Source organism: Microplitis mediator, chromosome 11, assembly GCF_029852145.1.
Source record: "Microplitis mediator isolate UGA2020A chromosome 11, iyMicMedi2.1, whole genome shotgun sequence".
Taxonomy (NCBI): domain Eukaryota; kingdom Metazoa; phylum Arthropoda; class Insecta; order Hymenoptera; family Braconidae; genus Microplitis; species Microplitis mediator.
Genome location: NC_079979.1, coordinates 14,101,942 through 14,125,952, shown reverse-complemented (window position 1 = coordinate 14,125,952; position 24,011 = coordinate 14,101,942). Strand labels below are relative to the sequence as shown.

Below are 24,011 nucleotides of genomic sequence, written 5' to 3'. Positions count from 1 at the left end.
CTAAACACCATAATTATTACAACAATACTTTTATAATTAAAATTACAATTGGTTTTTTAAGACGTTTAAAAAAGTAAATTAAATTGCGCAATAATAACGTTCAGTTAGTTGGTAAAATCCAAGACGCCGAATAAAATACAGTGATCGTATTTTGTTTGTAAAACAAAAACCAATCGAAATTTTAAAAAACAAATGAACACAAAAATCTTGTTCACAAAAAAGGATGTTGATTAAAAGAGATGTAATTACCTTTTCCATTATTGTGCTTTTGTTATAAATATTTTCCACAGTTCAGATACAAAAACAAGTTTCCACTTATTTTAACAGAAAAATCACCTCGCGAAATTAATAATTTGAATTTTATCATTGTTGGGTAATAATGATAAAATTATTCGGCTTACACCAAACCCATCAAGACCGGCCGGCACTGATAACGGATCCCCACGATGGGTCATCGATCGTGACGATGTTTGCCAGCAATTATCGGTTATTTCCTCCGGTCGCGACATCAATGAATATATAACAACGTTGCGAAATGCAAATCCGTCAAGAAAACTAGATGCAAATCCGTCTAGAAAACTCGCATCCCGAAAATGCATACAAAATTTAGAAAGTTTATGGACTTGGATGAAAAGGAACTGACGGATTTAGAGGAATTCTTTACAAGTATGCTGGCTTTTCAACAAAATGACATAAGTCACGAAAATTCACCGGGTATTCCGAGTTTTCCTTCCCGTAGTGAAGACACAATATCCCAACCAGAGTTGGCCGACGGAAACAATAGACTTCCAGATGAATCCAAAGTATACGATAAATTAAGACAGTGAAGAGAAAAATGAATATTAAATATTAAAGTCATGAATCATGATGTATTATAGGATATACTTTAGTCCAATTCAAAAGGGTGCTTGTAATTCTGTCAAATGACAGAAGAGAACCCGAACAAAATTGTAATGAAATTTGGAATATAACACTTCTGAAATAAATGTCTTACCAGGGACACTACATGTCGTAGGCGCGATCTCGTGGCGAGCACCGAACTACTCCCACTGCTGCTGTCTAGCACCGGTGACTTTCCCCTTTCCATATCGATCTTTTCTCCCAAGAAATTTTTTCTCTTGGCTTAAGCAACTTTTGTTTTCTTGGTCGGAGAATACAAAAATACTTGCGTAAAAAGAATAGTACTTGTTCCGAGAAATTTTATTTTCTTTAACCAAAAAATGCAATATTGCTACAAAAAAATAATTTATCTTGCTCCAAAAAAAATATCTCTTATTTTAAGAAATGTAAACTCTTGAAACAAGTGAAAATTTTTTGATTTAAGCATAAAAATATGTTGACGTGAGAAAAAAAATTTTGATTCAAGATAAAAATTTGAAGATAATTGTTTACTTGGGGCAAGTAAATTTTTGTTTTCCGAATAGGTAAAAAAAAATTTCTTGAATCAAGAATATTTTCCTTGATTCAAGTTAACTGTTTTTTCTGTGTACAATAACGATTGACGAATTTATCAGTGCAATTGACATTGGTTGCCCTATTCAATATTCTTACGAACAGTACATTAATGAATTAATAACCTTGAGTCCTAAAGATAAAAATGAGCTGTGGATAAACTTTTGTAAAATATTGAAAAAATCTGACGAGTCACCCGTTTGCGCTTGGCGAGTTTGGGAGAAAATTGTAGGAGAGTTTCTGAGAAGAACTCGTTACATGAATGATAGTGCGAACTCTGCAAAAATAGTTAAATTTCTATGTGCTGCAGCGCAAGACAAAATAATGACTGAACATGAATTAGATTCTGTCTTAGAATATCTCCATATTCGAGAATACTTGGACAGCGTAGACGATATTACGGATAATGACAGTGACAGCCAAAGTGGAGCTGATGGTCCATCGAGACCAAGTGTCGGGGAGGTTCCTGGCACGTCAGGACAAGTTGCACATAAAAAAGATAATGAAAACGCGGCTTCAAATAATCCGAGGGAAAAAGGACAATACTCTGTTAGTGTGGGTCAAGTAGGTCCCGAAAAGCTTTCCAAGATTATGCGTCATTTGTATGAAATGACTGGACTGGCTCTCGCCAGTGATGAAATTTCTTCACACAAGATATGAATTAAAAACCCAAAAGCTCCTGGCGTTCCTGAGGAAACTCGTTCGCAGCCATCCGCAAGTACTGTAATTCGACCTACCAAGGGCTCATTTAAAACAGTAATAATTCCAACTATATTATCTACTATCAATCGAATAAATGAATCATCAAACCGTAGTGATAATTTGATACCCAGCATAACTGTTACGGACTTCGACGCAAAAGAAGAAAAAGAAAAAGATGGAAAAACTGATGAAGCGTCTTCTAAATCTCAAAACAAAAAATCTGCACCGTCTAAATCGTAAGCAGAAGCTTAGAGAGGATCAGTTGGGCTGAATTCATTCAAGTACATCATCAAGATCCAGCTAATTACTATTATTTGTAAGTTATGTTTAATATACTGGTGTCGAATAATTTGGGGAAGAAAAAAATAATCATTACAATTTAAAATTGATGGGTCATATTAAAGACTGAACTATTTATAACAAGTTTAAACTAATTAACTGTAAATTATAGGATTGATTGACAAATTTTGTATGTAGAATCAACAAATTTTTTTATTAATTTTTATTATTAATTACTATATCTACAATCGACAGATCACTTTTGTACAGGTTGAAACTAATTATTTTTATTGTTTGACGATTTATCGAATATATAAACATCAAGATATTAAATATTGAACAAATTAACATTTCGGTAAGACTATTGTAAAGTGATAAATTACTCAGAATAGCAAATAGATAATTTTTCTTAATCTTTATTCATAATTAACTGTGAAATCACCAGTACAATTATCTCTATTATTTTTATTTGAGCTGTATTTATAATCGTTAATTGTATTTCATTAACCGTCAATATAATCAGTAGCATCATATTGAGTGATTATGAGTAAATTATCTATGTAATCTATTTTTACACAGCTGTTTACTTTGATTGTATGAGAAATAAAATTTGAAATAAATTATAACCCAATGTATAAAAATACTTAAAATTGTTAAATAAAATAAAGTTATAAATAATGACATATATTTAATAGCCAAAATCCATAAATTTATTTTCCAGTAATTTTATTTTCTAATTCGGAAAACTATCGTAAGTTAAGTATTGAAATTAAAGAAATATAAGTAAAACTGTTGCGTGTTAATACAAATACAGTTTTTATGTAAGCAATAACTACGACATTTGACAAACAATCAAATTATATGGAAATTTCACCATGAGAACAAATGCAATAGCTATAAATTTATATAAAATCTACTAAAAATGACATTACAAGCATTAATTTTATGTAAAAGTTTATTTATTCATCTACAGTGTTTACAACACATAAAAACATTATTTATGATGAAATTTAAAATAAAAAAAAAAATATTTTACCACAAATTATACAATTAAATTCGAACTCTAATTTTAATTTTTAATTTTTTGTTGATTAAAAAAAAATATATAATACTCATAAATAATTAATAATAAGTGTTACTTTAAACTTATACTTATTACGTATTTATATTAATTATTGTATCAGATACGAGTGTGTTAAAAGTGCTGAATAGTTATATTTTATAAGAACTTAAATAATATTAATCATGGAAGTTAATGATTGGTAATAGGTAATAGTTTTATAATTAATAACTTAAAGTACTAAGGAATTATCATTATTTTTTTTTTTTTAAATTAATAAACTAAATTAAACACATGGGTATGCATACAAAATGATTAATATTGTACCAGTATTCAGGTTTGGTCTTGTCGCAATTACTCAATAGACGAAAGAAAAACCGAGTGATATGTTGACATTTATCTTTACTTCCATCAAGTATTTTTTTATAAAACTGGTAGAAAATTCGTACAAACCAATGAGGCCTTTGATTGCTTTAGTTTATTAATTTTCTATTTTAATATGACATTAATACTTTAATAATTATTTACTAATTAATTAATAAATTTATTTGTTTAAAAAACTTAAATTTAGTTTTATAAAAAAAAATTTTATATAAATGTTTAATGTACGTGTACATTTTTTTTTTTTTTTGAATACTTTAACAGTCTCGTGTTTTTATTTCTGATTCAATTATTTAATTAATTAAAGTTATTTTTATTATTGAGCTTTCAATTTATTTAGAACTGTCACTGTAATTCTTATTGAAATTTTAAATTATTCAGTGTTACAGTACAGAATATTTATGTTTTTATTGTTCGTGAGTAAAAGATATTTTTATAGATTGTTTTTATTAGATTTATCAAATTTATGGTTGACTGATTTTATTAATTTTTTAATGTAAATTTTAAGTGAATAAGAGTTTTCCTGAAATTTTACGATTGGCGTGACAAGTCTAGTAAAAAAAAATTTTTAAGACTGTAAATGGAGCAGACATCAGATAAATATAAAATTATAAATAATTGAAAAAATAATAATTATAGAAAATGCATTCGAATGCCAAAAAAGCATATAATTTTTTTTTAATTCACCTATCGCTTCAGAGTGACGAAATTGATGAAAAACCAAAATTAAAATATTAATGCCAAAATGGCCTATAACAGCAAGCATATGCCTTTTTGGCATTAATTTTATTTTTCATTTTTTAGCTAATGCCAAAAAGGCGTATAAATAAAAAATCAATAAAATCAACGAATCGGTTCAATTAAATATTTATTAACAAAAAATGAATGAATTTAATATTTTAATGATTTTTTATTTATGCGCCTTTTTAGCATTCACTAAATAATGAAAAATAAAATTAATGCCAAAAAGGCATATGCTTGCTGTTATAGGCCATTTTGGCATTAATATTTAAAATTTTGTTTTTTGATCAATTTCGTGATTCTAAAGCGATAAGTGGCTCCTAAAAAGTTTTCACCGAAAAATCTGAAAATTAGAATCGTCGAACTTCAAAATGTTTTTTTTTTTTTTTTAAATTCACGATACGACCATTATCCACATAAATACAGCTACTCAAAACTCACTGAAAAATTTCGAAATTTTTTTTTGTTTTAATTTTTGTTTTTTTAATTTTTTCCCTTAGTATATTTAAATTTGAATTCACGGGTTTAACTTCATGGTAATATACTTTTTTTTATATGCCTTTTTGGCATTAATGATCATTGTGCCTAAAAGCAAAAAGGCTTATGTATATTTATAGGCCTTTTTGGTTTTAATTTTTTTTATTATCAAAATATTCAATTCAAATGATTTCTAAGCGATTGAGCAAAAAAAAAAAATTTATATGCCTTTTTAGCTTTATGGTAGATCTATATACAGCATATGCCTTTTTGGCATTAGGGACGCGACTTATTTATTTAAAAATTTTTTAAAATTTTATTTGATTAATTATTTCCTCTATTTATTAATCATTTAAAATTTGTCTGATGCCTGCTGCATTTACGCTCATAATTTTTTAATATTTCTGTCGCAATAAATTTATAAATATCCGCAGATAAATTACTAACTATCAATAGATAAATAATTAAAAATAATTGATCATTGGTGTATGTACTAAAATAAAGAGTAAAATCTCTCGATACAACCGTGTAAATAATTATAAAAGTGTAAAGATTTTAATGAGTCTTCGAGACGTAAAAAAAAATTAAGTCTCCATAAAACATAATTTAAAGACTTTTATAGTTAAGACTTTCAGTAATTTAAATTACTGAGTATAATTTTTAATATTTTCTAATAATTCATTTAATAATATATTATTATTATTTTTTTTATTTTTATTATTATTATTGTTGTTAATTATTTTATACAGTATCCGTTGGACTTTGGAATTCAGATAATGCGTGAATTGGATTCTGTACTTTTTTCTGTGAACCTTTTCGTACTTTAGCGCGAACTTCTTCAGGCCGTTCTGGACGCACTAGTGGTTTCTTCTCCGGTGCTTTCATTTTCCAAACTACTATTGGTGACTAAAAGTATAAACAAAGTAAAATAATTAGAGGTTTTATCAAAAAGAAAATAAATATTAAAACTTACTGAGCAGCTGGCTAGCATACTTACATACTAATTATCCAAGAAAGTATAGAAATATATTTATATAAGCTTAGTTACATTCTTAAATACTTTAGCAATAGGGAGAGCTTTATTTATATACTAATTGGAGTATTTTTTATTTATTTTTTTTTATTAAAAAAATTATTTCAAATAATGATCCTGATGTTAACAGACAATTAACTATTTTCGAATTTTTTTTTTTAACAAATCAACTACAAAAAAAAAAAAAAACTAAAAATACGCACATGTAGAAAATTAAAAAAACTACAAGTGCAATTTTTCTAAATATTTTTTTTTATAGTTTATCGTTTTGAATAACTTCCAAAAATTATTAGACGTCGGCTAACTTCAGTACCATTTCAATTGCGGTATAAATATTTAAATGGAAACAAGAAAACATTTTTGTTTTAAAGCTTTAAATTTATACTTTGCAATGATTTTAATTTTTCCAGTCGAAAATCATTTAAAAAAAAGAAAAATAAAAAAAAGTTTTCAAATTTTATTATATTGTTTTAGAGTATGGCTTCAAAAAACAAAAGATTTGTTTTTTTAAAAACTTTACGATTTCTTTATACTGAGTTATGATCATTATTATTTCAAAATTTTGATTCACTGTAAACACTGTGGGTTTATTTTTTACAAATAACTTCGGGAAAAATTTTTTCAACAAATTAACCATTAGAAATTTGGGCTGTAAATTGAAATTTTTTTCTATTTCTATACATAAATTTATCAAGGAAATATCAAGATTCTAATTTAAATAAAAATAAACATAACAATCTAGCTCTTCCAAAAATAAATAAAATAAAAATGAATACTTACAGTAACGTTTGATTGTCTAGGATATTTGGTAGAAGCGACGTAAGAAGCCTTGACCGTAAGAACAACAGCATTCATCAAATTCTTAGCGGCTTGGATAAGTGACGTAGCGCTGTCTAAGCCCGACACTATCAGCTCGCCACTGATATTCTGAACATCAGCTTTAACTTTGCTAGTAATATTCATTTGATGACAATAAAGCGCGATTCTCTGCAAGTATGCCAGCAAGTCTTTTTTGGTCGAACTTTCGGGACACTGGTCAGCAATCTGCCTTGTGAGTTTGTCAAGCTTGGTACCGGCTTCAGAAATTTTTTTAGCAGCAGTAATAACATCCATAGTAGTTTTCAAAGGCCCGCGACCGCGTGTAAAGTCCGTCATTTCCATCATAATCATGCACATGTGCTTAGCAAGTACAATAATGTCATTGCCAGCGTCGTCCCACTTGGCAACTTCCTTATCAAATTTGAGTTTTTCACTTCTAAAGTACTCGACCTGCTGGAGAATTTTTTGTTTATCTTCTTCAGGCATTTTACGCATAGCTTCACGTGCGGTAGTGATACCACTTATCTCTGGATACTCATCAACGCCATGTTCTCCAGTCTGCGCACTAGATTTACTGCGTGTTTCCAGTGTGTAGTGTTCGTCCAGTTCAACATCTTCAGGATCTAGATCTTCATCAGCGCGGTTCATCAATACAGCACGTCTAATTTCCCTGACACCGTCATAAACAAGCCTTGAAGCGTCAATGAAATCATTCTCATCGACGTCTTTAGCAGGATTACTACTCAGCGCATCAACAGCAATTTCAACTCGCTGAGCAAACTTCGGCATCACTTGCTCGCGTAGAACTTTTACCGCTTCTAGAACACGTTTAGTATAAATACACGGTTCATAATTATCCATTTCTGCTTGAACGACATTGCAAACTCTGGCTGAACGACCGCGTATTGCACCGGCAGTGCGATCAAGAGTATCAGCATCTCCTTCTTGTAGTGCAAGCACGCATTTATTAACGTCTTCAAGGATATGATTCTCTGAAACCGCGAGGAAGTCATCAATTGTCGTGATATCATCGACAGCTTCTGTAAGAACGCGAACTTGATTTTCCCAAGCTTGACGGAATACTTCCATATTGTCTAGTGCAACTCTTGATCGCGGACGTGCTGCCAGCACACGTGCGGCATTTATCACTTGCGGACATAAATTTTCAATCTGTGCTGCAGCGTAACGAACCATTTTGACTCCGTCCTCGTTGCCTGACATACTGCAAACTAAATTCGCGACCTCGACGAGCTTATTTGCATGCTCTGTGAATACCAGAGCGTATTCTTCGACTTCTTTGTCCCTGCCATTACGAGCAGCTTCTATCAAAACCAGAAGCGGAACGTTGGTCTCCAGAAAACTGTCAGACACATGATCCACCACCGCTTTGCGTAGTTGACGACGTAAGTCCCGTGTTTTGCGACACATATGATCGATAGCACGCTCCAGACCTTCTGATTGCTCCTTCACACCCATCTGTCAATAATTAGTCATTTAAATTCGTATCACTTAGTATTAATAATAGAAATAAATTGAAAACGTCTATGCTAGCTTGTCATCGTGGTTCACTCACTGACGACAAAAGTGCACGTGTTAATTTTTTTAAGCAATTTATATATAAATTATTTTAAATAAATATAATGATAATTTAGTTGCTAATAACTATATTTACAAATTTAATTATTTGCAACTGGACTATTCTTATATTTATTTAAGGACATTCTTATACAGTGCCGTCTCCCCTACTTTCTAAAAATGTTAATTGACTTTCAACAACTGTCATAATCATATTAAAATTTTATTAATTAATGGAAAAAAAAATTAAACAAAATTAATTTTGTTAGGAAAAATGCTCAATTCATGAGATCCAAAAAAGTTTTTTTAAAATATCTCCGTAAATACACATTTTATAAAAAAAATGAACATGAACTTTTTTGTAAAGAATTTAATTTCCTACAAAATTGTTCCTAAGATTTTTTCCTTTAATTTGCATATTTCATGAGATATTTTTAAAAAACTGCGATTGTATCAAAAATGAAGTGTGATCACCCTGAGGCACGTGTTCTTTTAACTTAAAAAGAAAAAACCAAATTCCCCACGTATTTTTTCACTAAAAAGAAGTTTTTTATGGGGTGTCTGAAACAATTTAATTTTTAACGACCACCCTATTACTTATAGAAGTTTTAAATTAGAAGTTTAATAAAATTTTTAATTTTTAAGCATAATCTTGTCATGATTTAACTGGAATTTATTTATAAAATAACGCTTGGCTCCAAATTTTAAAATTCATATCCTAGCGAAGTTAATTACGTTGCTCTTTTCTTCAATTAATGCTTTAATTATTTGTTAATTAATTAATAAAATATTAATACGGTTCCTAACAGTTTGCGGTCATTAAATATTTAATGAAAAAAAAGTGGGGGCGGAGGGTACCGTCTAAGAGTGTCCTTAACAGTGAAACAAATTATTAAAATATTCAAATTATTAATCACATGTGGAAATAAAAGTACAAGTGCTTCGGCGGTGGCGTATTTATATTATTATAAATTTATATATATATACTTATAAATTTTATGTATATTTATATAAACATATATAGAAATATTAGTAATTTAACTCCTGTTAAAAGCTGTAATGGCAATTAAATCTCACGTGTTTAACAAAACAACCAACACACTTAGGACGGAATATTTACCCGTTTCCGTCGACGTGCTAGCTGTAACTGTTCATCACCAAAAAACATAAGGACAAAAGTAAAATATATTTATAATCATCGTTCTAAAGCTGCTGGTAGACAATAAATAATTGTAAATACATTAAATAAATTATTTAACTTAATAGTTTTGGCTACAACTATTTTTAGTCAGATGTCGATCAAAATTTTTGTTTTTAATTTATTTTATCTGATCTCTAATTAAAAATAGTTAGATTAGAAACTATAATTATAATTATTATTAAATATTAATATGAAATATATATTGATATAGAAATACTTACATTATTCATGTATTCACTGAGTAAATCTTGCAAAGCCTGTCTAACAGCATTGCACTCAGCCACAATCCGTTCGCGTCTTTCATCGCGAGTGCAAGAAGAGTCAGCCATGAGAGCTGCGCCACTAATAATGCTTTCAAGCCGTTCCTCAAGACTGGGTCTAGTGCGTACCTCGTTATAAGCAAGCGGGGACATTACCATCCGTTCATCAAAGTCATCAAGCGCAGCAGCGAGTTCTCCGGGTCCATCATAAGGATGCTGACTGTCTATAGGCATTTTACCTTGAGCGACATCATTAATAGTATTGACAGCTTCGCAGACTTGTTTCAGTACGTAATCACGATTGGCTTTGGCTGCTGCCAGCTCAGGATGACGCACGTAGACCTTGGAAGCAGTCAGCAGCATAGTTGAGTGTTTCTTCAAAACAGCACGCGCGGCAGCCAAATCATCACGCAGCTGAGGATCTTTTAGTTCTTGTTGACGCTTAGCTGCTTGGTTCATCAGCTCAGATGCGTTTCTACCAAACTGTTTTATATTTTCCAGCAGCTCCTGTTGCGACGACGCGTTCTTAAGCTTTTTCAAGTCATCTTCCACTACGTGCAGTGACTTGAGCAGTAAATGAACATCAACCATGTCAGCGAGAATCAAAAGACGTGTTACCGCTGACAGTAAATTACGCGCAGCTCGTACCATGTTACCGCGTTTCAATGATGAGCATGGATCCTCGGAGAATTCACGTGCCGCAATACTCATAGCAGCTCCAGTTTTACGAACTTCTTCAACAGCACAAAGCATCTCCGCAGTAATATCCGGATTCTCATACGCTATTTGTTCCCCACGTTCTATAAAATTAGCTGTCGCTTTCTCGACAGTTCCAACAAGAGCACTAGCACGTTTTGATTTACCTTTTTTCTTCTTACTCGGTCCCTTGGTATTTACCAGCGTCGTCACCTGGAGTACTAAAGGCTCCAGTGTTTTTTCCACCGACATCGTACGAATTTCCAAATTTTTTGGGTCCCATTTTAATGTAATTGGTCCAAAATCTGACATTTTATTATTTTGACAGATTCACCTAATAATAATTACTAGTTAGGTTATTATGACTCATAAGATATCAAGCGATGAATCATCGATTCAACAAACAATTAAACAGTTTCATTTTTTAAATAAATTAGTATTATAAAAGCCACTGGTTATAAATCGTGTGAGAAAAAGCTTGAGCTTTAAATTTATGGATTTATTGGATAAACTCGGCCCTCACAACGTCTAACAATGGCTTTATGCTATTATCGCAACTTAAAGGACTTACCTTGTCAAAAAAAATTCAGCTAGTTGTTTTGTATAGTTTATTCTTCAATTTTAAATATTACTACTTGATATTAGTGCCGTTTAGTGCTTAAGTATTTCCATTAACTTGCAGTAAAATAATATATGACCTTTTTTTTTTTGGCAAATGCTCACTGCTCTAGTTTAAAGTTTCAGATTTACCATTTACCTACTACTTTTCACTCCTGACGTCATTATTTCCGTTTTATTGTGTTGGGAATAGAGTGGGGCTTCAGGGACACTAAAATTTGATGGTATGGACTCTGGTTTACGCCCTCTCTGTTGATAATTGCAGCGTAATTTATCTTATCGGCTGTTTGTAATGTAGGTATCAAGTAGAAGTTTGAATTTTTATTGGTTGCCGCCATTTTGCTGCCTGATCTTGAGCGCCACCGTATGGCAAATTGAAGCACTGGCAGAAAAAAAATTAAGGCGGCTGGTGTCCAGTAAATTTTTGGTGTTTAAAATAAACTTGAATTAATTAAATTGTATAGTGTTATATATTTATAAATATCAATAATTGTATGCGAGGTAAAAGTAATTTGATTAATTAATTAGGTAGAGTGATATTAATTTAAATGTGTGAATTTCTGCTCTGCTGATTTTTGTCTATTGTCAGTGCTATGGGGTACCGGTGAGTTATTTTTGCATGCAGAAATTATTATAAATATTTTTATTTTTCAATGGAACTGAAGTTTAAAGTTTAAGACATTTAATTGATTTTTAAAATTAATTTAATTGATAATTATTAATTGACATTGAGTCGTTGGTTCAGATTAGATTTAAAACAAAAAATGGCCACCATACGTTGACAAAGAATTCTTATCAGGGGTTCGCACTTTTCTCTCTATTACACTCAAGTCTACGAACGGTACTATCTTTGTTGCACTTGTACAGTAAATGAAAACTTTGGCCGTTTTTCTCTTAAACAAAGGAATATTATGAAACAATTAAAGCGCACTTCGCTAGATTAGACAGTAATACATCAAAGTGCGGTCTGTGTTTGTATTTGGAGATTTTATTTCCGAAAAAAACCCAGACGAAAATATCTGATAACCCCTTTATGTATAGATAGAAAAATTTTAATTTTATTCAAGTTTTTTATAATTATTTAATGAAAAATAATTTTATAATTATTTAATGAAAAATAATCAAGTTTATGGTAGTGATGATACTAAAATTAGCCGACGTTTAATAATTTTTGGATTTTTTTCAAAACGATAAATTATAAAAAAAAAAATATTTGAAAAAATTTCACTTATGGTTTTTAAAATTTTCTACCAGTGCATATTTTTAGTTTTATTTTTTGTCATCGATTTGTTGAAAAAAAAAAAAACCCGAAAATTCTTAATTGTCTGTTAGTTTCAGGATCATATGGTAGTGATGTTATGATGTCACTGCAATTAGCAGACGACCGACAATTTTTTTATTTAAAAAAAAAAATTCAGTTAATGTTGATGAAATAAACTCCATACAAAGATCTTTTAAAAATGTATAATTGTGAATGTAGCAGACATCAGACAAATTTAAAATCATTAATAAATAGAGTAAATAATTTAAAAAATAATAATTATAAAAAATCCACTTATAAATTTCGACATTTTTTAAATGCGCATTTGTTAAAAATTTTATTTGATTAATTATTTACTCCATTTATTAATAATTTTAAATTTGTCTGATGTCTGCTACATTCATACTCATTAAAAATGTTTGTGTTTATATTTTAAATAATTCTTTCTAATAATTAGTAATTCATTTACAACCTTCAAAAATTGTCGGACATCTGATATTTTCAATATGACATTTTTGTTTTGAAGTCAACTGTCGGAAATTTAGTAATAAAAACTAATTTTGATAATTATAATTTATGATAATAAAATTTAAAGCTGATAGGAATTGATAATTGTCAGCAGTGAACAATGTGTGTATTCAATTTTTTGTAATTTAAAGAGGAATAAGTACAGTTCCTTGATCTTTAATTGTAAAGTGGAAAATAACGTTCAGAAGGTCACATTTTATATACATGATATCAACAAAATGCAGGTACTGGTTGATTTATGCCACATAATGCAACTGCAAGATGATTTAAAATCTTATTTACGGTCTTGTTAATTTTATTTCCAAGAGCTCGGCTAGATACCGAGTCGTTTTTTTTTCTATAAATCAGTGGATTGTCAATTAGCTACATCAGGTTTAAAAAGTCATTTTGAATACGAATCGGTGGATTGTCTATCAATTCATAAACTGATTTTTTTTAATTTTTATAAATTTAGGGGTAGGAGTAGGGGTTGTCCTGGAATGAAATTAAATTTTTTAGGGTGTTTTGGGGGGGGGGGGGGGGGGTAAAAGAATGCATTAGAAACAAAACCAGTCTGCTTTATATATTTTTACTTATTTACATGAATCATTTCGTTTGTGAATCAGTAAATTGGTGATCGATCAGCTATAGATCAAGTTCAATAGTCTTTTCATTAAATAGATAATATTTTCTGAGAAACTTATGGTTTAGTTTTTTTCGAATTTTTTAGTTCTAAAATAATGCGGTAGCAGCATTTAAACCAACTATGAATGAAAAACTTGATAAATTAAATTTCTAGATATAATTTTACCTATAAAATTAGTATTCTAGTCGGCAATAAATACTTGATTAATTGTTTGATATAAATTTATTGTAAATTAATAAAAATGCCACCTGGCAGCCAGAATAGAAGGTAAATTTTTCTAAAGACGTTCTAAAAATGTTGAGTTTTCATAGTGGCCGAAATATTATCAGTCATTAAAACCATATTTAGTTGTTTTCGTGATTTTGTTTAAATTTTCGAGGCTATAAAATTATTGGAAGAAATAGTCAGAATGTTTAGTTCGAGGACAAAAATTGAAGTTTATTAAATAAAACTTCAAAAAATTTCACAGAAATTGTCTATAAGTTTTAGTTTCAAAGTTACATAAACTTTAATAGTGAAAAAATGATTTTTTTCAAAAATCGGGATAATTTCCATCAGCTAGGGTAGAGGTACTGTTTTTGGCCACTTTAGGGCCAGTTTTGGACACTTGAAAAATTGAAATAAAATAATTTGTAAAAGACCCAATAACATAATTAATTTTTTTAATATGTTTAAAGATACTTCTATCCCACTATTAAAATGCAAATTTTATTTTACACTTTCATTAATTAAAATAAAGGATTAAATGTAAAAAAATGGAGCAGTGGCCACAAATGGTACCTCTACCCTATAACTTTTAAACTTATCAACTGACTTAGCGCATCTTCGAACGTGATTAAGACAATCGCCTATAGAATAAGTGTAGAAAATTTCATTAAGATCACATAAGTGTGGTACGAATAGTATTTTTGGAACCTACTCGACCAATAATAGATTATATGGCAAAGTTCCTTGAAAAATCGACCCTGAGGACAAATACAATAGCTAGATTTTAGAAAAATCTATCTAAAAACTAGTCAGATTAAATTAAGTTAGTTAACTATAAATTAATAATTAAAAATTTTTAAAGAATTCCACAGAAACAGAGGATACCTTGGGCTGGCTCCCCCTCATTTTATCTCAGAAATGACGTTCTTTGGACGAAGAAAAACGAGATATTTTGAGTCAGATGTTTTTGGCTGAGATATAAAGAGCGGTCACCTCTTGGACTAAGAATATTTTTTGCAATCCAGAAGGAAGGCGAAAATTTTCTTAGTTCAAGAAAAAACAAATCTGGGTTCAAAAAAATTTTCTTGAACAAAGAAAGTTTTTTCTGGAATTCGACAAATTTAGACTTTTCCTTTGGATTTGAAAAAATATTTTTGGGCCTAAAAAATAATTTTTAATCCAAGGAATCCTTTTTTTCGTGTGGATAGGAGATAATTTAAAATAATAACAGGATAATTCGACTTGTAAAAAAAAAAGTATCAATTGTTTGTTTACAATAATACAATAATTGTTAAAAGAATAAACCCTTTTTTAAGAAGTAAAAGAACAATAATAATAATAAAACAAAGAGTAGAGTTGAAACCATCAATTATAGTTTTCACGAGAAAGTAATAATATATAGTCTCAGACAAAGTGCTAAAACACACATATATCCCTGCAGCAACAGAGTGTAAACGTTAAATTAAAATAAAGTTAAATATATAGATAAAAGTAACGAACGCCGAAGGCATACAAATATTTTAGTGTTATTATTTCATATATATATATACACATGTATATATAAATTTGGACATACAACCGGCATAACTCGTTCATCGTCAGCTTTAGTATTTGGTACAGTGTGTAATCAGCAGGGCCGCGGTTTTTTTGCTTGTAATAATCCGTTAGTACTTTTAAAGACAGCCAACAAACTCCACCTTTAACACCTTTCTATTGTTTTCTTTCCTACTGACTTTACTGTAATCATATATTACTTTTTTGTTATTATTTTTATATCCAGTCTTGCGTCCATTGATACATTATTTTTTACTTACTTCCAAAGTCCACCAGACTGTCGATCTTAAAAAAAAGCTTAACAAAAAAATGCAAATCCCTAAAAAATTCGTACTTTTAAAAAACAACTCTTGGATTTCGATCGAATCGATACGATTTGAATTAGCATTTGAGGCGTGAATCTTCTTTTCGATCTCTCTCATTATTCTCAAAGTTTCAGGTTCAATCCTTTTAAATCCGAAAAAATAATAAAATCTGATTTTTTGTTATTTTAGATTTTTTTTAACTATTAGATGGCTTCTTAAATTTATTTATATATTTTTTAAATTTTTTCGGGCTCAACTGACAGAATTTCAGTCAAATTTTATAAAATGCAGTACCAATTAAAAAAAAAAAACATTGTCAAGTAATTGAATATTTTATATGAAATCAAGTCTTCATACATGCAAACATACGCGCAATCTAATAACTAAGAAATATTCGATAAAATTTTAGTTTTTCATAAAAAAATTTCGTTAATTAAATTATTTTTTTTCGAAAATATTTTACGTTCTCTCTAAAATAAATTAGAGTATAAAAGAAATTGATGATTGTATTTTTTTAAATTTATTAAAAAAACTGTCTAACGCTTATGTTTTATAATTTTTGAACAAAGCACGTGGCCATATTTTATTATAAAGCGTGGGCGTAAACCGGGTAATTTTTAAGGTGCGAAAGAAAGTCGTATATCAGGGTCCGATTACCAGGTAACGTGAAATTATATCGGAAACAAGGGCTTTGAAGGAACAGAGAGCTATGATGGCCATCTGGCTCCTGGGGGGTGATTCACATTCAGCATCTACGTTTTTTTTTTTAAACATTTTTTTCCTCGAGCTTGTGCTAAACGACGTAGATTAGGACGTATATATGTTCATTATAAACGCCTCGAGCTGTAAAGAATTCAAAATTCTAGCCAACCGCCCGACCTTAATTTTATATTAAAACATAAGAAATTATATCAAAAAATTCAGAGTTCAGTGACTTCTTAATCGGATTTACTTATAGTCCAAATTCTAGAAAAAAAAAATGAATTTTTAAAATGATTAACCTGGCGAACTAGTCCAATAACTTGACGCTAAATTTGAGCGAAATTAGATTTTCAGTACTTTTGAAAGTTTTTTGGGTTTTTTATCCATAGCTTTTATTTTTTTTTTGAAAAATAGATAAATAGTTGAATCTTTAAATTGTCGTTACAGTTTTTTAAATATTTTGGTCTTGAATTATTGATGAACTGATTGTTAGTCCAGTCGGCAAATCTTGGTCACCTGGACACGGTGTTAACTACATTAAAATGAATAAAAAAAACTAGTAAAAGAAAAAAAATAATAAATAAAATATAAGTAAAAAAATATATATTTCGTATTTTATCCAGTAAAAAAAAATATCCATGCAAGTGAATCTTGTTTAAAGTTTGCGAAGGAGGTAAAAGAGGGCCAGATACTCACTACCAAAGAGTTGTAAACGACCAATTGTATTTAGATATCCGAGGGGGAAAGAGATGCAACTGGCGCACTTTATTCTTTACCACGTCAAACGAGTGGTCCCGCGTGTCAATATTCAACGAGTATAAACAGAAAAGAAAGAGATATATTGAGTCTGAACAAAAATGTTACTTGGTCTTATATATTCCAATCGCATTGATATTGAATAAGATGTTCTGAATCACTGCCCGCTTCACTCGATATATACAAAGTACAAATTTATTAAACCTCATACATACATTATTCTTTTCTCATTTTATTTTTATTTATATCTTACGGTTAATGCTTATTATAAAATTTACAATGTATTAAAAGTCATGAATCATGATAACTTTTTTTTTTTTTATTGTAGTAAAAAAGTCTAGTTAAAAATTTAAATTCGGTGTTTTTTGATAAATGTTCCTACGAATATTATGCTTGCCTATTAATCGTTTAGATAGAAATGTTATTTTGACTATCGGTCCCACCAGAGTATATTACTTCCGATGTATTTCCACGGTGTGTTATCACAAACAGTTCCAGCAATAGCGTCAGCCAAAGGCATCGTCAGTATTCTAAAGTTTATGTCGGTATAGTTTAGCGATGTTATCAAAAATTGTGGCATTTTATCTGATATTATCCACACCATTCCTCGTCGAATCTGTTGTAACATAAATTTTATTTATCAATTATGAGTGTGAATGTAGTAGACATCAGACAAATTTAAAATTATTAATAAATAGAGTAAATAATTAATAAAACAAAATTTTTAAAAAATGCGCATTTAAGAAATTTAAAAATTAACAAGCGCATTTTTTATAATTATTATTTTTTTAATTATTTACTCTATTTATTTATAATTTTAAATTTGTCTGATGTCTGCTACACTAACACTCATTTATCAATTATTAAATTTGCTTATTATACACAGTTGAAAAATTTTTATTAAATTTAACACAAATCACATGTCCCAAACGGTCCACTCAATTTTTCGTGTTACTTTAACACATTATACTTGTGTCAAACAATAATACAGGTTTAAAACTCGTTGAGTTCAGATAACACATTAAACTTTAGTTAAATTTACACTTGATGGTGTCAAATAATTGACACAAAATATTTAACCATTGAATTTTTATACACAAGAACAAAAAATTTTCAACTGTGTATTTTAATATAAATTTTTATCACCAAGTGATCAATCTATTTTATAGGATGTAAAATAAGTTTGATGGGTAACAACGATTATTTTGAATATTTAAAAAAAAAAAATACGCGGCAACTGGACCACTTAGCCTAATAAATGTATTTTTAATATGACGGGTTATAGTATAATAAAGCAGATTTAGATTTTTGATATATATGTATATACCTTAACATCAGCTGGGAATATCATAGCCTCATCGTGTCGGGCGATCAGTGCTTGGTTAGCCGGTGAATAAGGCAATAACGAATTCCAGCAGCCTACGGCATTCTGATCGACCAGATTGAATAACTGGAGACCGTTCTCGTCCATCACTTCGGAAGTTGAGTGGCCCATGAATCTTTCTGGCAATACCTAAAATACAAGTCAATGTATACTTGTCTGTTACATTTTTATTTATTTTTGTTCTTTATATTATTAACACTGATCAGTAATCGATGATTGAAGGGTAGTCATTAAGAATATTTTGATACGTACTTGGAACTCATGATAACTATCTAGAGCGAGAACTGGATCGCGAAGAATTCTTGTAGATACCGCGAACTCTCGATCACTACTTAGCGGATGGAAGAATAAAGTTCTGTAACCATCTGACAGTATTGGTGATAAACTCATGCCGAATATTCCTTCCTCACCCCATTGGAAGTTTAATCCATCGATGGTGTAATCGCCCTTTAGTGGATCTGGCATAAAGTAACTGTGTGTTACTCTCCAGGATGTATTATTTTGCCACGAGTATACTATTAATCCGTAACCCAATTCGTCGGACATGTAAGCAAATGCGTCATCACAGCCACCTTTCCCTAAATCCACAGCGATGTTCGCTATAAATGTATTCTTGGAAGGAGTATAATAAAAATTAATTAATTAAGTAAGACATAACAAACTATAAAAAACAAATTTTATTGCAATTATTTTTTTTCTTATCGAAAATGTTTTTCACATTTTCAAAGAGATTTTAGATAGTCGGTTAAATATTTGTTTTTTATTTAAATTTATGGCTCGACAAGAATTAAAAATATATATTTTACCTGATTAATATCATCTGGACGTAATCGATATTTTCGTATAATTTTATCGGTCTTTAAATCAAATATATTTAGTGTGTATGGACAAGCTTGTACGGTCGTGTTTCCGATACCAATAGTGCCGGTATCCAGTACCCAAAGACGATCACACTCATCTGCGTGAATTCTGTGGCAATAAATACATTTTTTTTCATCAAATTAAAAATTTTTTAAAAATTTTATTGGAGAAATTTAAAAATATATTCAATAATATTTTTTATTTTTAAAAAGATAAAGATGAGCAAAGGGAGGTAATGTAAAATATAAGTATTACCTGTACGCGGTAGTTAGACCAGTATCACATGCCCCTGCTACATTCTGGACCCAGTTTGGGTACGGTGTTAATTTTGGTGAACCACCACGGTTCGTATCCAACGATATGTAATTCAAGGTTGCTGGAATTCCTGCGGTTTATTTTATTATTATTACTCTTATATTTCCATTTATTTTTTTTTTATTATTACATATTTAAAATTAATCACTGCATTTAAAATCAATTATAATTAACTATATTATTATTTAATAATATACTTACTTATTAACTAAAAAGCTAACTAATTATTAAATTTAATCAATTTCTTGAATTAATTAATTATTATTTACGTAAATTAAACTTTACTAATAATTAGTTTGAAAAGTTTTTTTTTTATGTAAAATAATATTCACGCGAATCAATCATATAAAAATAAAGATATCTATAAATTTACAAAAAAAGTTGATTAATTTCAATTACTGATAATGATGATGTAATTTCAATGAAAATATACTGACATGTCGACTAACTATAACCCGTTTTAGAAAATTTATCGGTCATTAAATCCCATAAATTCGTATTAGCTAACTTTATCTTAGCTTAATGAATTAGACATGAATTCTTTTATTTTTATTATGTATAATTGTAACAAACTTATTCTTATTTCCGAGAATTAATTTTGTGATTTGAGAAAAGAAAGAAAATATCACTAGCAATTATACTAATTATCTTGTATGATTACAATCTTTATTATTATGTTGAGTTTAAATTGAATTTCCTTATGTTTATACCAACGGAATATGATCTCTTTTTCCGCTTTAGGTAAATAAAAATAAATTAAAAATGATTGTAGTGATAGTTATGAAAACATAAGATTATAAAATAGTTGAGTCAAATTAAAAGTTCATCTTACTTCAAAATATTTTAATTAAAAATTTTGTTTAAACTGGATAACCTAGACAATTTATCAAAAAATTATGTTCTTAAAAAAAAAATTTTAAAAAACGGCATTAATTTTAAAAAAATGTTAATATAAAAATTTTAATGAAAAAAATAACAATTTTTTTTTTGTACTTTAAAATTAAAAAATCGAATCGAAGTAATAGTTTTAAACATTTTTTTTTATTCATCAAAAACTAAGACAGGGTAAAAGTACCATTTATCGCCGCTGCTCCATTTTGGGACATTTAATACTTTATTTTAATTCATATAAAAGTATTAAAAACAAATTTCGTTTTAAAAGTGGGGTAAAAATATCTTCGAACACATTTGAAAAATAAATTATGTCATTGCATATTTTACAAACTTTTTTATTTTAAATTTCTAAGTGGCTAAAACTGGCTCTAAAATCACCAAAAACTGTACTTCTACCCTATTAAGGGTTTGCAAATAATGTTAGAATCAAATAGTAGTTTTCGATTCGAAATTCAAATCGAATTATCCAAAGTATTTATAAGTTTTCAAACTATTCAACAAATCCAAATTGTTTTTAAATTATTGCAATAAATTTTTTAAAATTCTTCACAAGTTATATAGACATAAATTTTGTATTCGAAGTTCAAACCTCAATTTCAAAAATGATTTCCGAAATATTTTTATTCTGTCGACTATCAAAATGCTCATGATCTCAAAATTTTTAATCACTAGCGCATTCGCACTTTGAAATAGAAAAAGATAGAAAATTAACAACTGTCTTTTAAATTCATATTTATTTATTTATCGCAGTTGAACAACAATTTAAGTTTATTATTGTTTTTTTATTTTAATTGAGTCATTTATAACTGTATTCTGAACCTACTAAAAATAAAATAAAGTCAACTGGTTACGTATTGTGGACTTTATCGCATTTACATACTTACGAGTTTACGCACAGACGACGGAATTCGAAATTTAATTTATTTGTGACATCCAAGATAATTAATCTTGTTTTTAGAATGCTCTCTTAGTAAAAGTATATTATACAATTTTATTTCTAGAAACGAAATCGGGATACAATTTAAAGTGAAAGGATCTGCTGAAAAATATTTAACAATATAAAGCATATTCATAATAATGCTTGAGGTGTTTTTAGATAAAAAAATATAAGTATTATATGAGTGTACACATAAATTGTACATGATAACTTAATTTACACCCGTGAGGTAATTTTTCGGGGCACGCTGGTTAAATAATTTTTTTTAAAACCGCGTTAGTGAACAAAAAAATTATACTCTTTGTAAAATTTTATACAATATCACTGGCAGTATTTGTGTTTGTGTTGTATTGTAAGTCGACAGTGTTACATTGGGTGTCAGTTTTAAATAATATGAGAACGAAAAGTTGGGCGCCAAGGAATTTTTTTTTTTTTAGAGTAAAGTCGTTAAGGGCGGAGATATAAAATAAGTTAAGTGCTTTCGCGTAATCGCAACCATTCAAACTCGTCCTCTTTTTATGTGCTGTATTTACAAGTATTTATATTTTTTATCGTTTGCTCGTTTTTTACGGGATCATCTTGCCTGTGACAGTTGTAATGTTAGGATTTAGTTATTAACTGCAACCGCAGGTGTATTTATTAATTTTAACTCTATTGTCATTTAAAATTTTTGGATATAGATATTTTTTTATTTCTTATGTCAATCATTTAATTTAACTTGACTCACAATTTTTATAATAGTTTTATTTTTAAATATTAAATTTTAATACTTTATTTATATTATCAAATTTTATCACCGAATATTCAAATTCACGGTTTTAAATTTGTATTAAAATTATTGAAAAATAAAAAATTTAATCTCTCAATTTATATTGCCAATATAATTTACTTCAATGTCGCATGAAATTGTCAACAAAAATATACAATAATCTAAAAAAAAACGAAATCAGCAAACTCGTATAAAGGAATAAAAAAATCTAAAATGCAAAAAATATTATAAGGCATAAATTTAGATGAAAAAAATTTAAAAGCAGTTCCGAAAAAGTGTATAGTATTAAATGATAATAATAATAGCAGTAGTTGTGTATAATAAAATATAATAAAAACGGTATTCAGGATTGGCAAATTCAGTGCATTCATACATACGACGAATTTAGTGATATTTTTTGTCATAAAAACCGGAAGTCGTCCAGACGAGATTCAAGAGACTTCTCTTCTACATTTAAAAAAACCTCTAAGTACATCACGTATACCACAAGACGTTTTAAGTACAAGTACAACCAAATGTCTACGGACGGTCCATTTCCGTTTTATCCACCCGCAAACAAAAAAAAAATTTTTTTTCTAATTCTCAAAAAACGTCTTTTAAATACGATTACACCTCCACCTTGTGCTTAAAAATTCAATAGACTAAAATTTTTTTTGAATCAAATAAAAAATGAAACTAACCATCTTTCCATCTCGGTACAGTGACGAATAATTTATTGTTCCAAACTTCAATTCCAACCGGAAGTCCATTTTCGGGCATATAATCTCCACTTTCAAGAGCTGCAGCGCGAGACATTGGATCTGGATAAGCCCAATCTAATACTTGCCACGAAAACCTTTCAAGTATCGGAGCACGTCCAAATTGTGCTGCTCCACCCCATCCTTTCAATCCACTAGCACTTGCGCTTTTATTTAAAACAATTAGTGATAACAAAAAAATCGCGAATAAACGCGACTCACGACGAATTTCCATAGTCGTATATAAATAAATATTTCAATGTACTCGAATTGTGTTGAATGTTAAACTGAACCATAAGGACAATTTCCAAACGTTATATATTTGAAACCCCCCATCAACAATTTAGTTGCCTAGCTATCTGAAAGAAATTGCATCGTTTCTTGTTGAATAGGATGTAGTGTGAGGAGATTAGCTGTGGCAGGGGTTAATACAACTCGCGTGTATTCGTTCTTTCACTATTTATATGTATATATATATTTATATAACTGTTCAGAACACGTGGGTTTGTAAGGAGGATTTATATATATGCGCCAGATGAGAGTGAGAGTGTACTGTCTTATTAAGTTTATACTGCACTCTGTTTTATATTGACATCATCAAGACACACAAGACACACCCTAACTATTTACTGTTGTATTATCTTACACTAGTTTATTTTCACGTACAATTGATCTCAAGGTTTTGGTTAAACTTGTTGTGTAAAAGCTATTACTCGGTGACATAATAATTTTAGAATGAAAAATGAAAATTGAATTACTCTATGAGATAAATTTAATAATGAACAAAACTAATCTCGTTATAAAATTATTTAAAAAATTGTATTGCTATAATTTATGCGATAATATCTCTTGTAAATTTTAATTTTGAAAGAGAAAACGCAT

The 24,011-nt window shown here is 29.1% G+C and overlaps 2 protein-coding genes and 1 long non-coding RNA gene across 4 annotated transcripts in view; 1 reads left to right on the top strand and 2 right to left on the bottom strand.

Annotated features, from left to right (window-relative positions):
- Positions 1 to 5,223: 5,223 nt before the first annotated feature.
- LOC130677159 (catenin alpha) lies at positions 5,224 to 11,470 on the bottom strand. 2 transcript variants are annotated; one of them, XM_057483798.1, is made up of 5 exons: positions 11,248 to 11,470; positions 9,942 to 11,010; positions 9,640 to 9,666; positions 6,906 to 8,420; positions 5,224 to 5,998 (listed from the first exon to the last, which is right to left on the bottom strand). In XM_057483798.1, the coding sequence occupies exons 2-5, from the start codon at positions 10,986 to 10,988 to the stop codon at positions 5,834 to 5,836; spliced, it is 2,754 nt and encodes a 917-aa protein (XP_057339781.1). In that variant the 5' UTR covers positions 10,989 to 11,010; positions 11,248 to 11,470; the 3' UTR covers positions 5,224 to 5,833. The 2 variants fall into 2 exon arrangements, with proteins under 2 accessions (XP_057339781.1, XP_057339783.1); XM_057483800.1 differs by lacking the exon at positions 9,640 to 9,666 and having other exon boundaries at positions 11,248 to 11,469.
- Positions 11,471 to 11,691: 221 nt separating this feature from the next.
- LOC130677482 (uncharacterized) overlaps positions 11,692 to 24,011 on the top strand; it is a 166,679-nt gene continuing 154,359 nt past the window's right edge. Inside the window, exon 1 of the long non-coding RNA XR_008991620.1 lies at positions 11,692 to 11,898. This is a non-coding gene — a long non-coding RNA (uncharacterized LOC130677482). The remainder of the gene's footprint in view (positions 11,899 to 24,011) is intronic.
- LOC130677480 (protein yellow-like) lies at positions 17,223 to 23,563 on the bottom strand. The gene is made up of 6 exons (XM_057484250.1): positions 23,073 to 23,563; positions 19,733 to 19,862; positions 19,423 to 19,585; positions 18,869 to 19,228; positions 18,560 to 18,745; positions 17,223 to 17,848 (listed from the first exon to the last, which is right to left on the bottom strand). The coding sequence occupies exons 1-6, from the start codon at positions 23,362 to 23,364 to the stop codon at positions 17,663 to 17,665; spliced, it is 1,317 nt and encodes a 438-aa protein (XP_057340233.1). The 5' UTR covers positions 23,365 to 23,563; the 3' UTR covers positions 17,223 to 17,662.

Bases quoted from the DNA above. Each gene is read 5' to 3' on its own strand.
- LOC130677480 (XM_057484250.1), bottom strand. From the start codon at position 23,364: ATGGAAATTCGTCGTGAGTCGCGTTTATTCGCGATTTTTTTGTTATCA. The intron at 18,746-18,868 runs GTACGTATCAAA...CTTGTATTTTAG, and splicing joins ATAGTTATCATGAGTTCCAA to GTATTGCCAGAAAGATTCAT. The intron at 17,849-18,559 runs GTATATACATAT...ATGTTACAACAG, and splicing joins TATTCCCAGCTGATGTTAAG to ATTCGACGAGGAATGGTGTG.
- LOC130677159 (XM_057483798.1), bottom strand. From the start codon at position 10,988: ATGTCAGATTTTGGACCAATTACATTAAAATGGGACCCAAAAAATTTG. The intron at 9,667-9,941 runs GTAAGTATTTCT...GGTGATGAACAG, and splicing joins TCAGTGAATACATGAATAAT to TTACAGCTAGCACGTCGACG. The intron at 5,999-6,905 runs GTAAGTATTCAT...TTATACTTTTAG, and splicing joins CTAGACAATCAAACGTTACT to TCACCAATAGTAGTTTGGAA.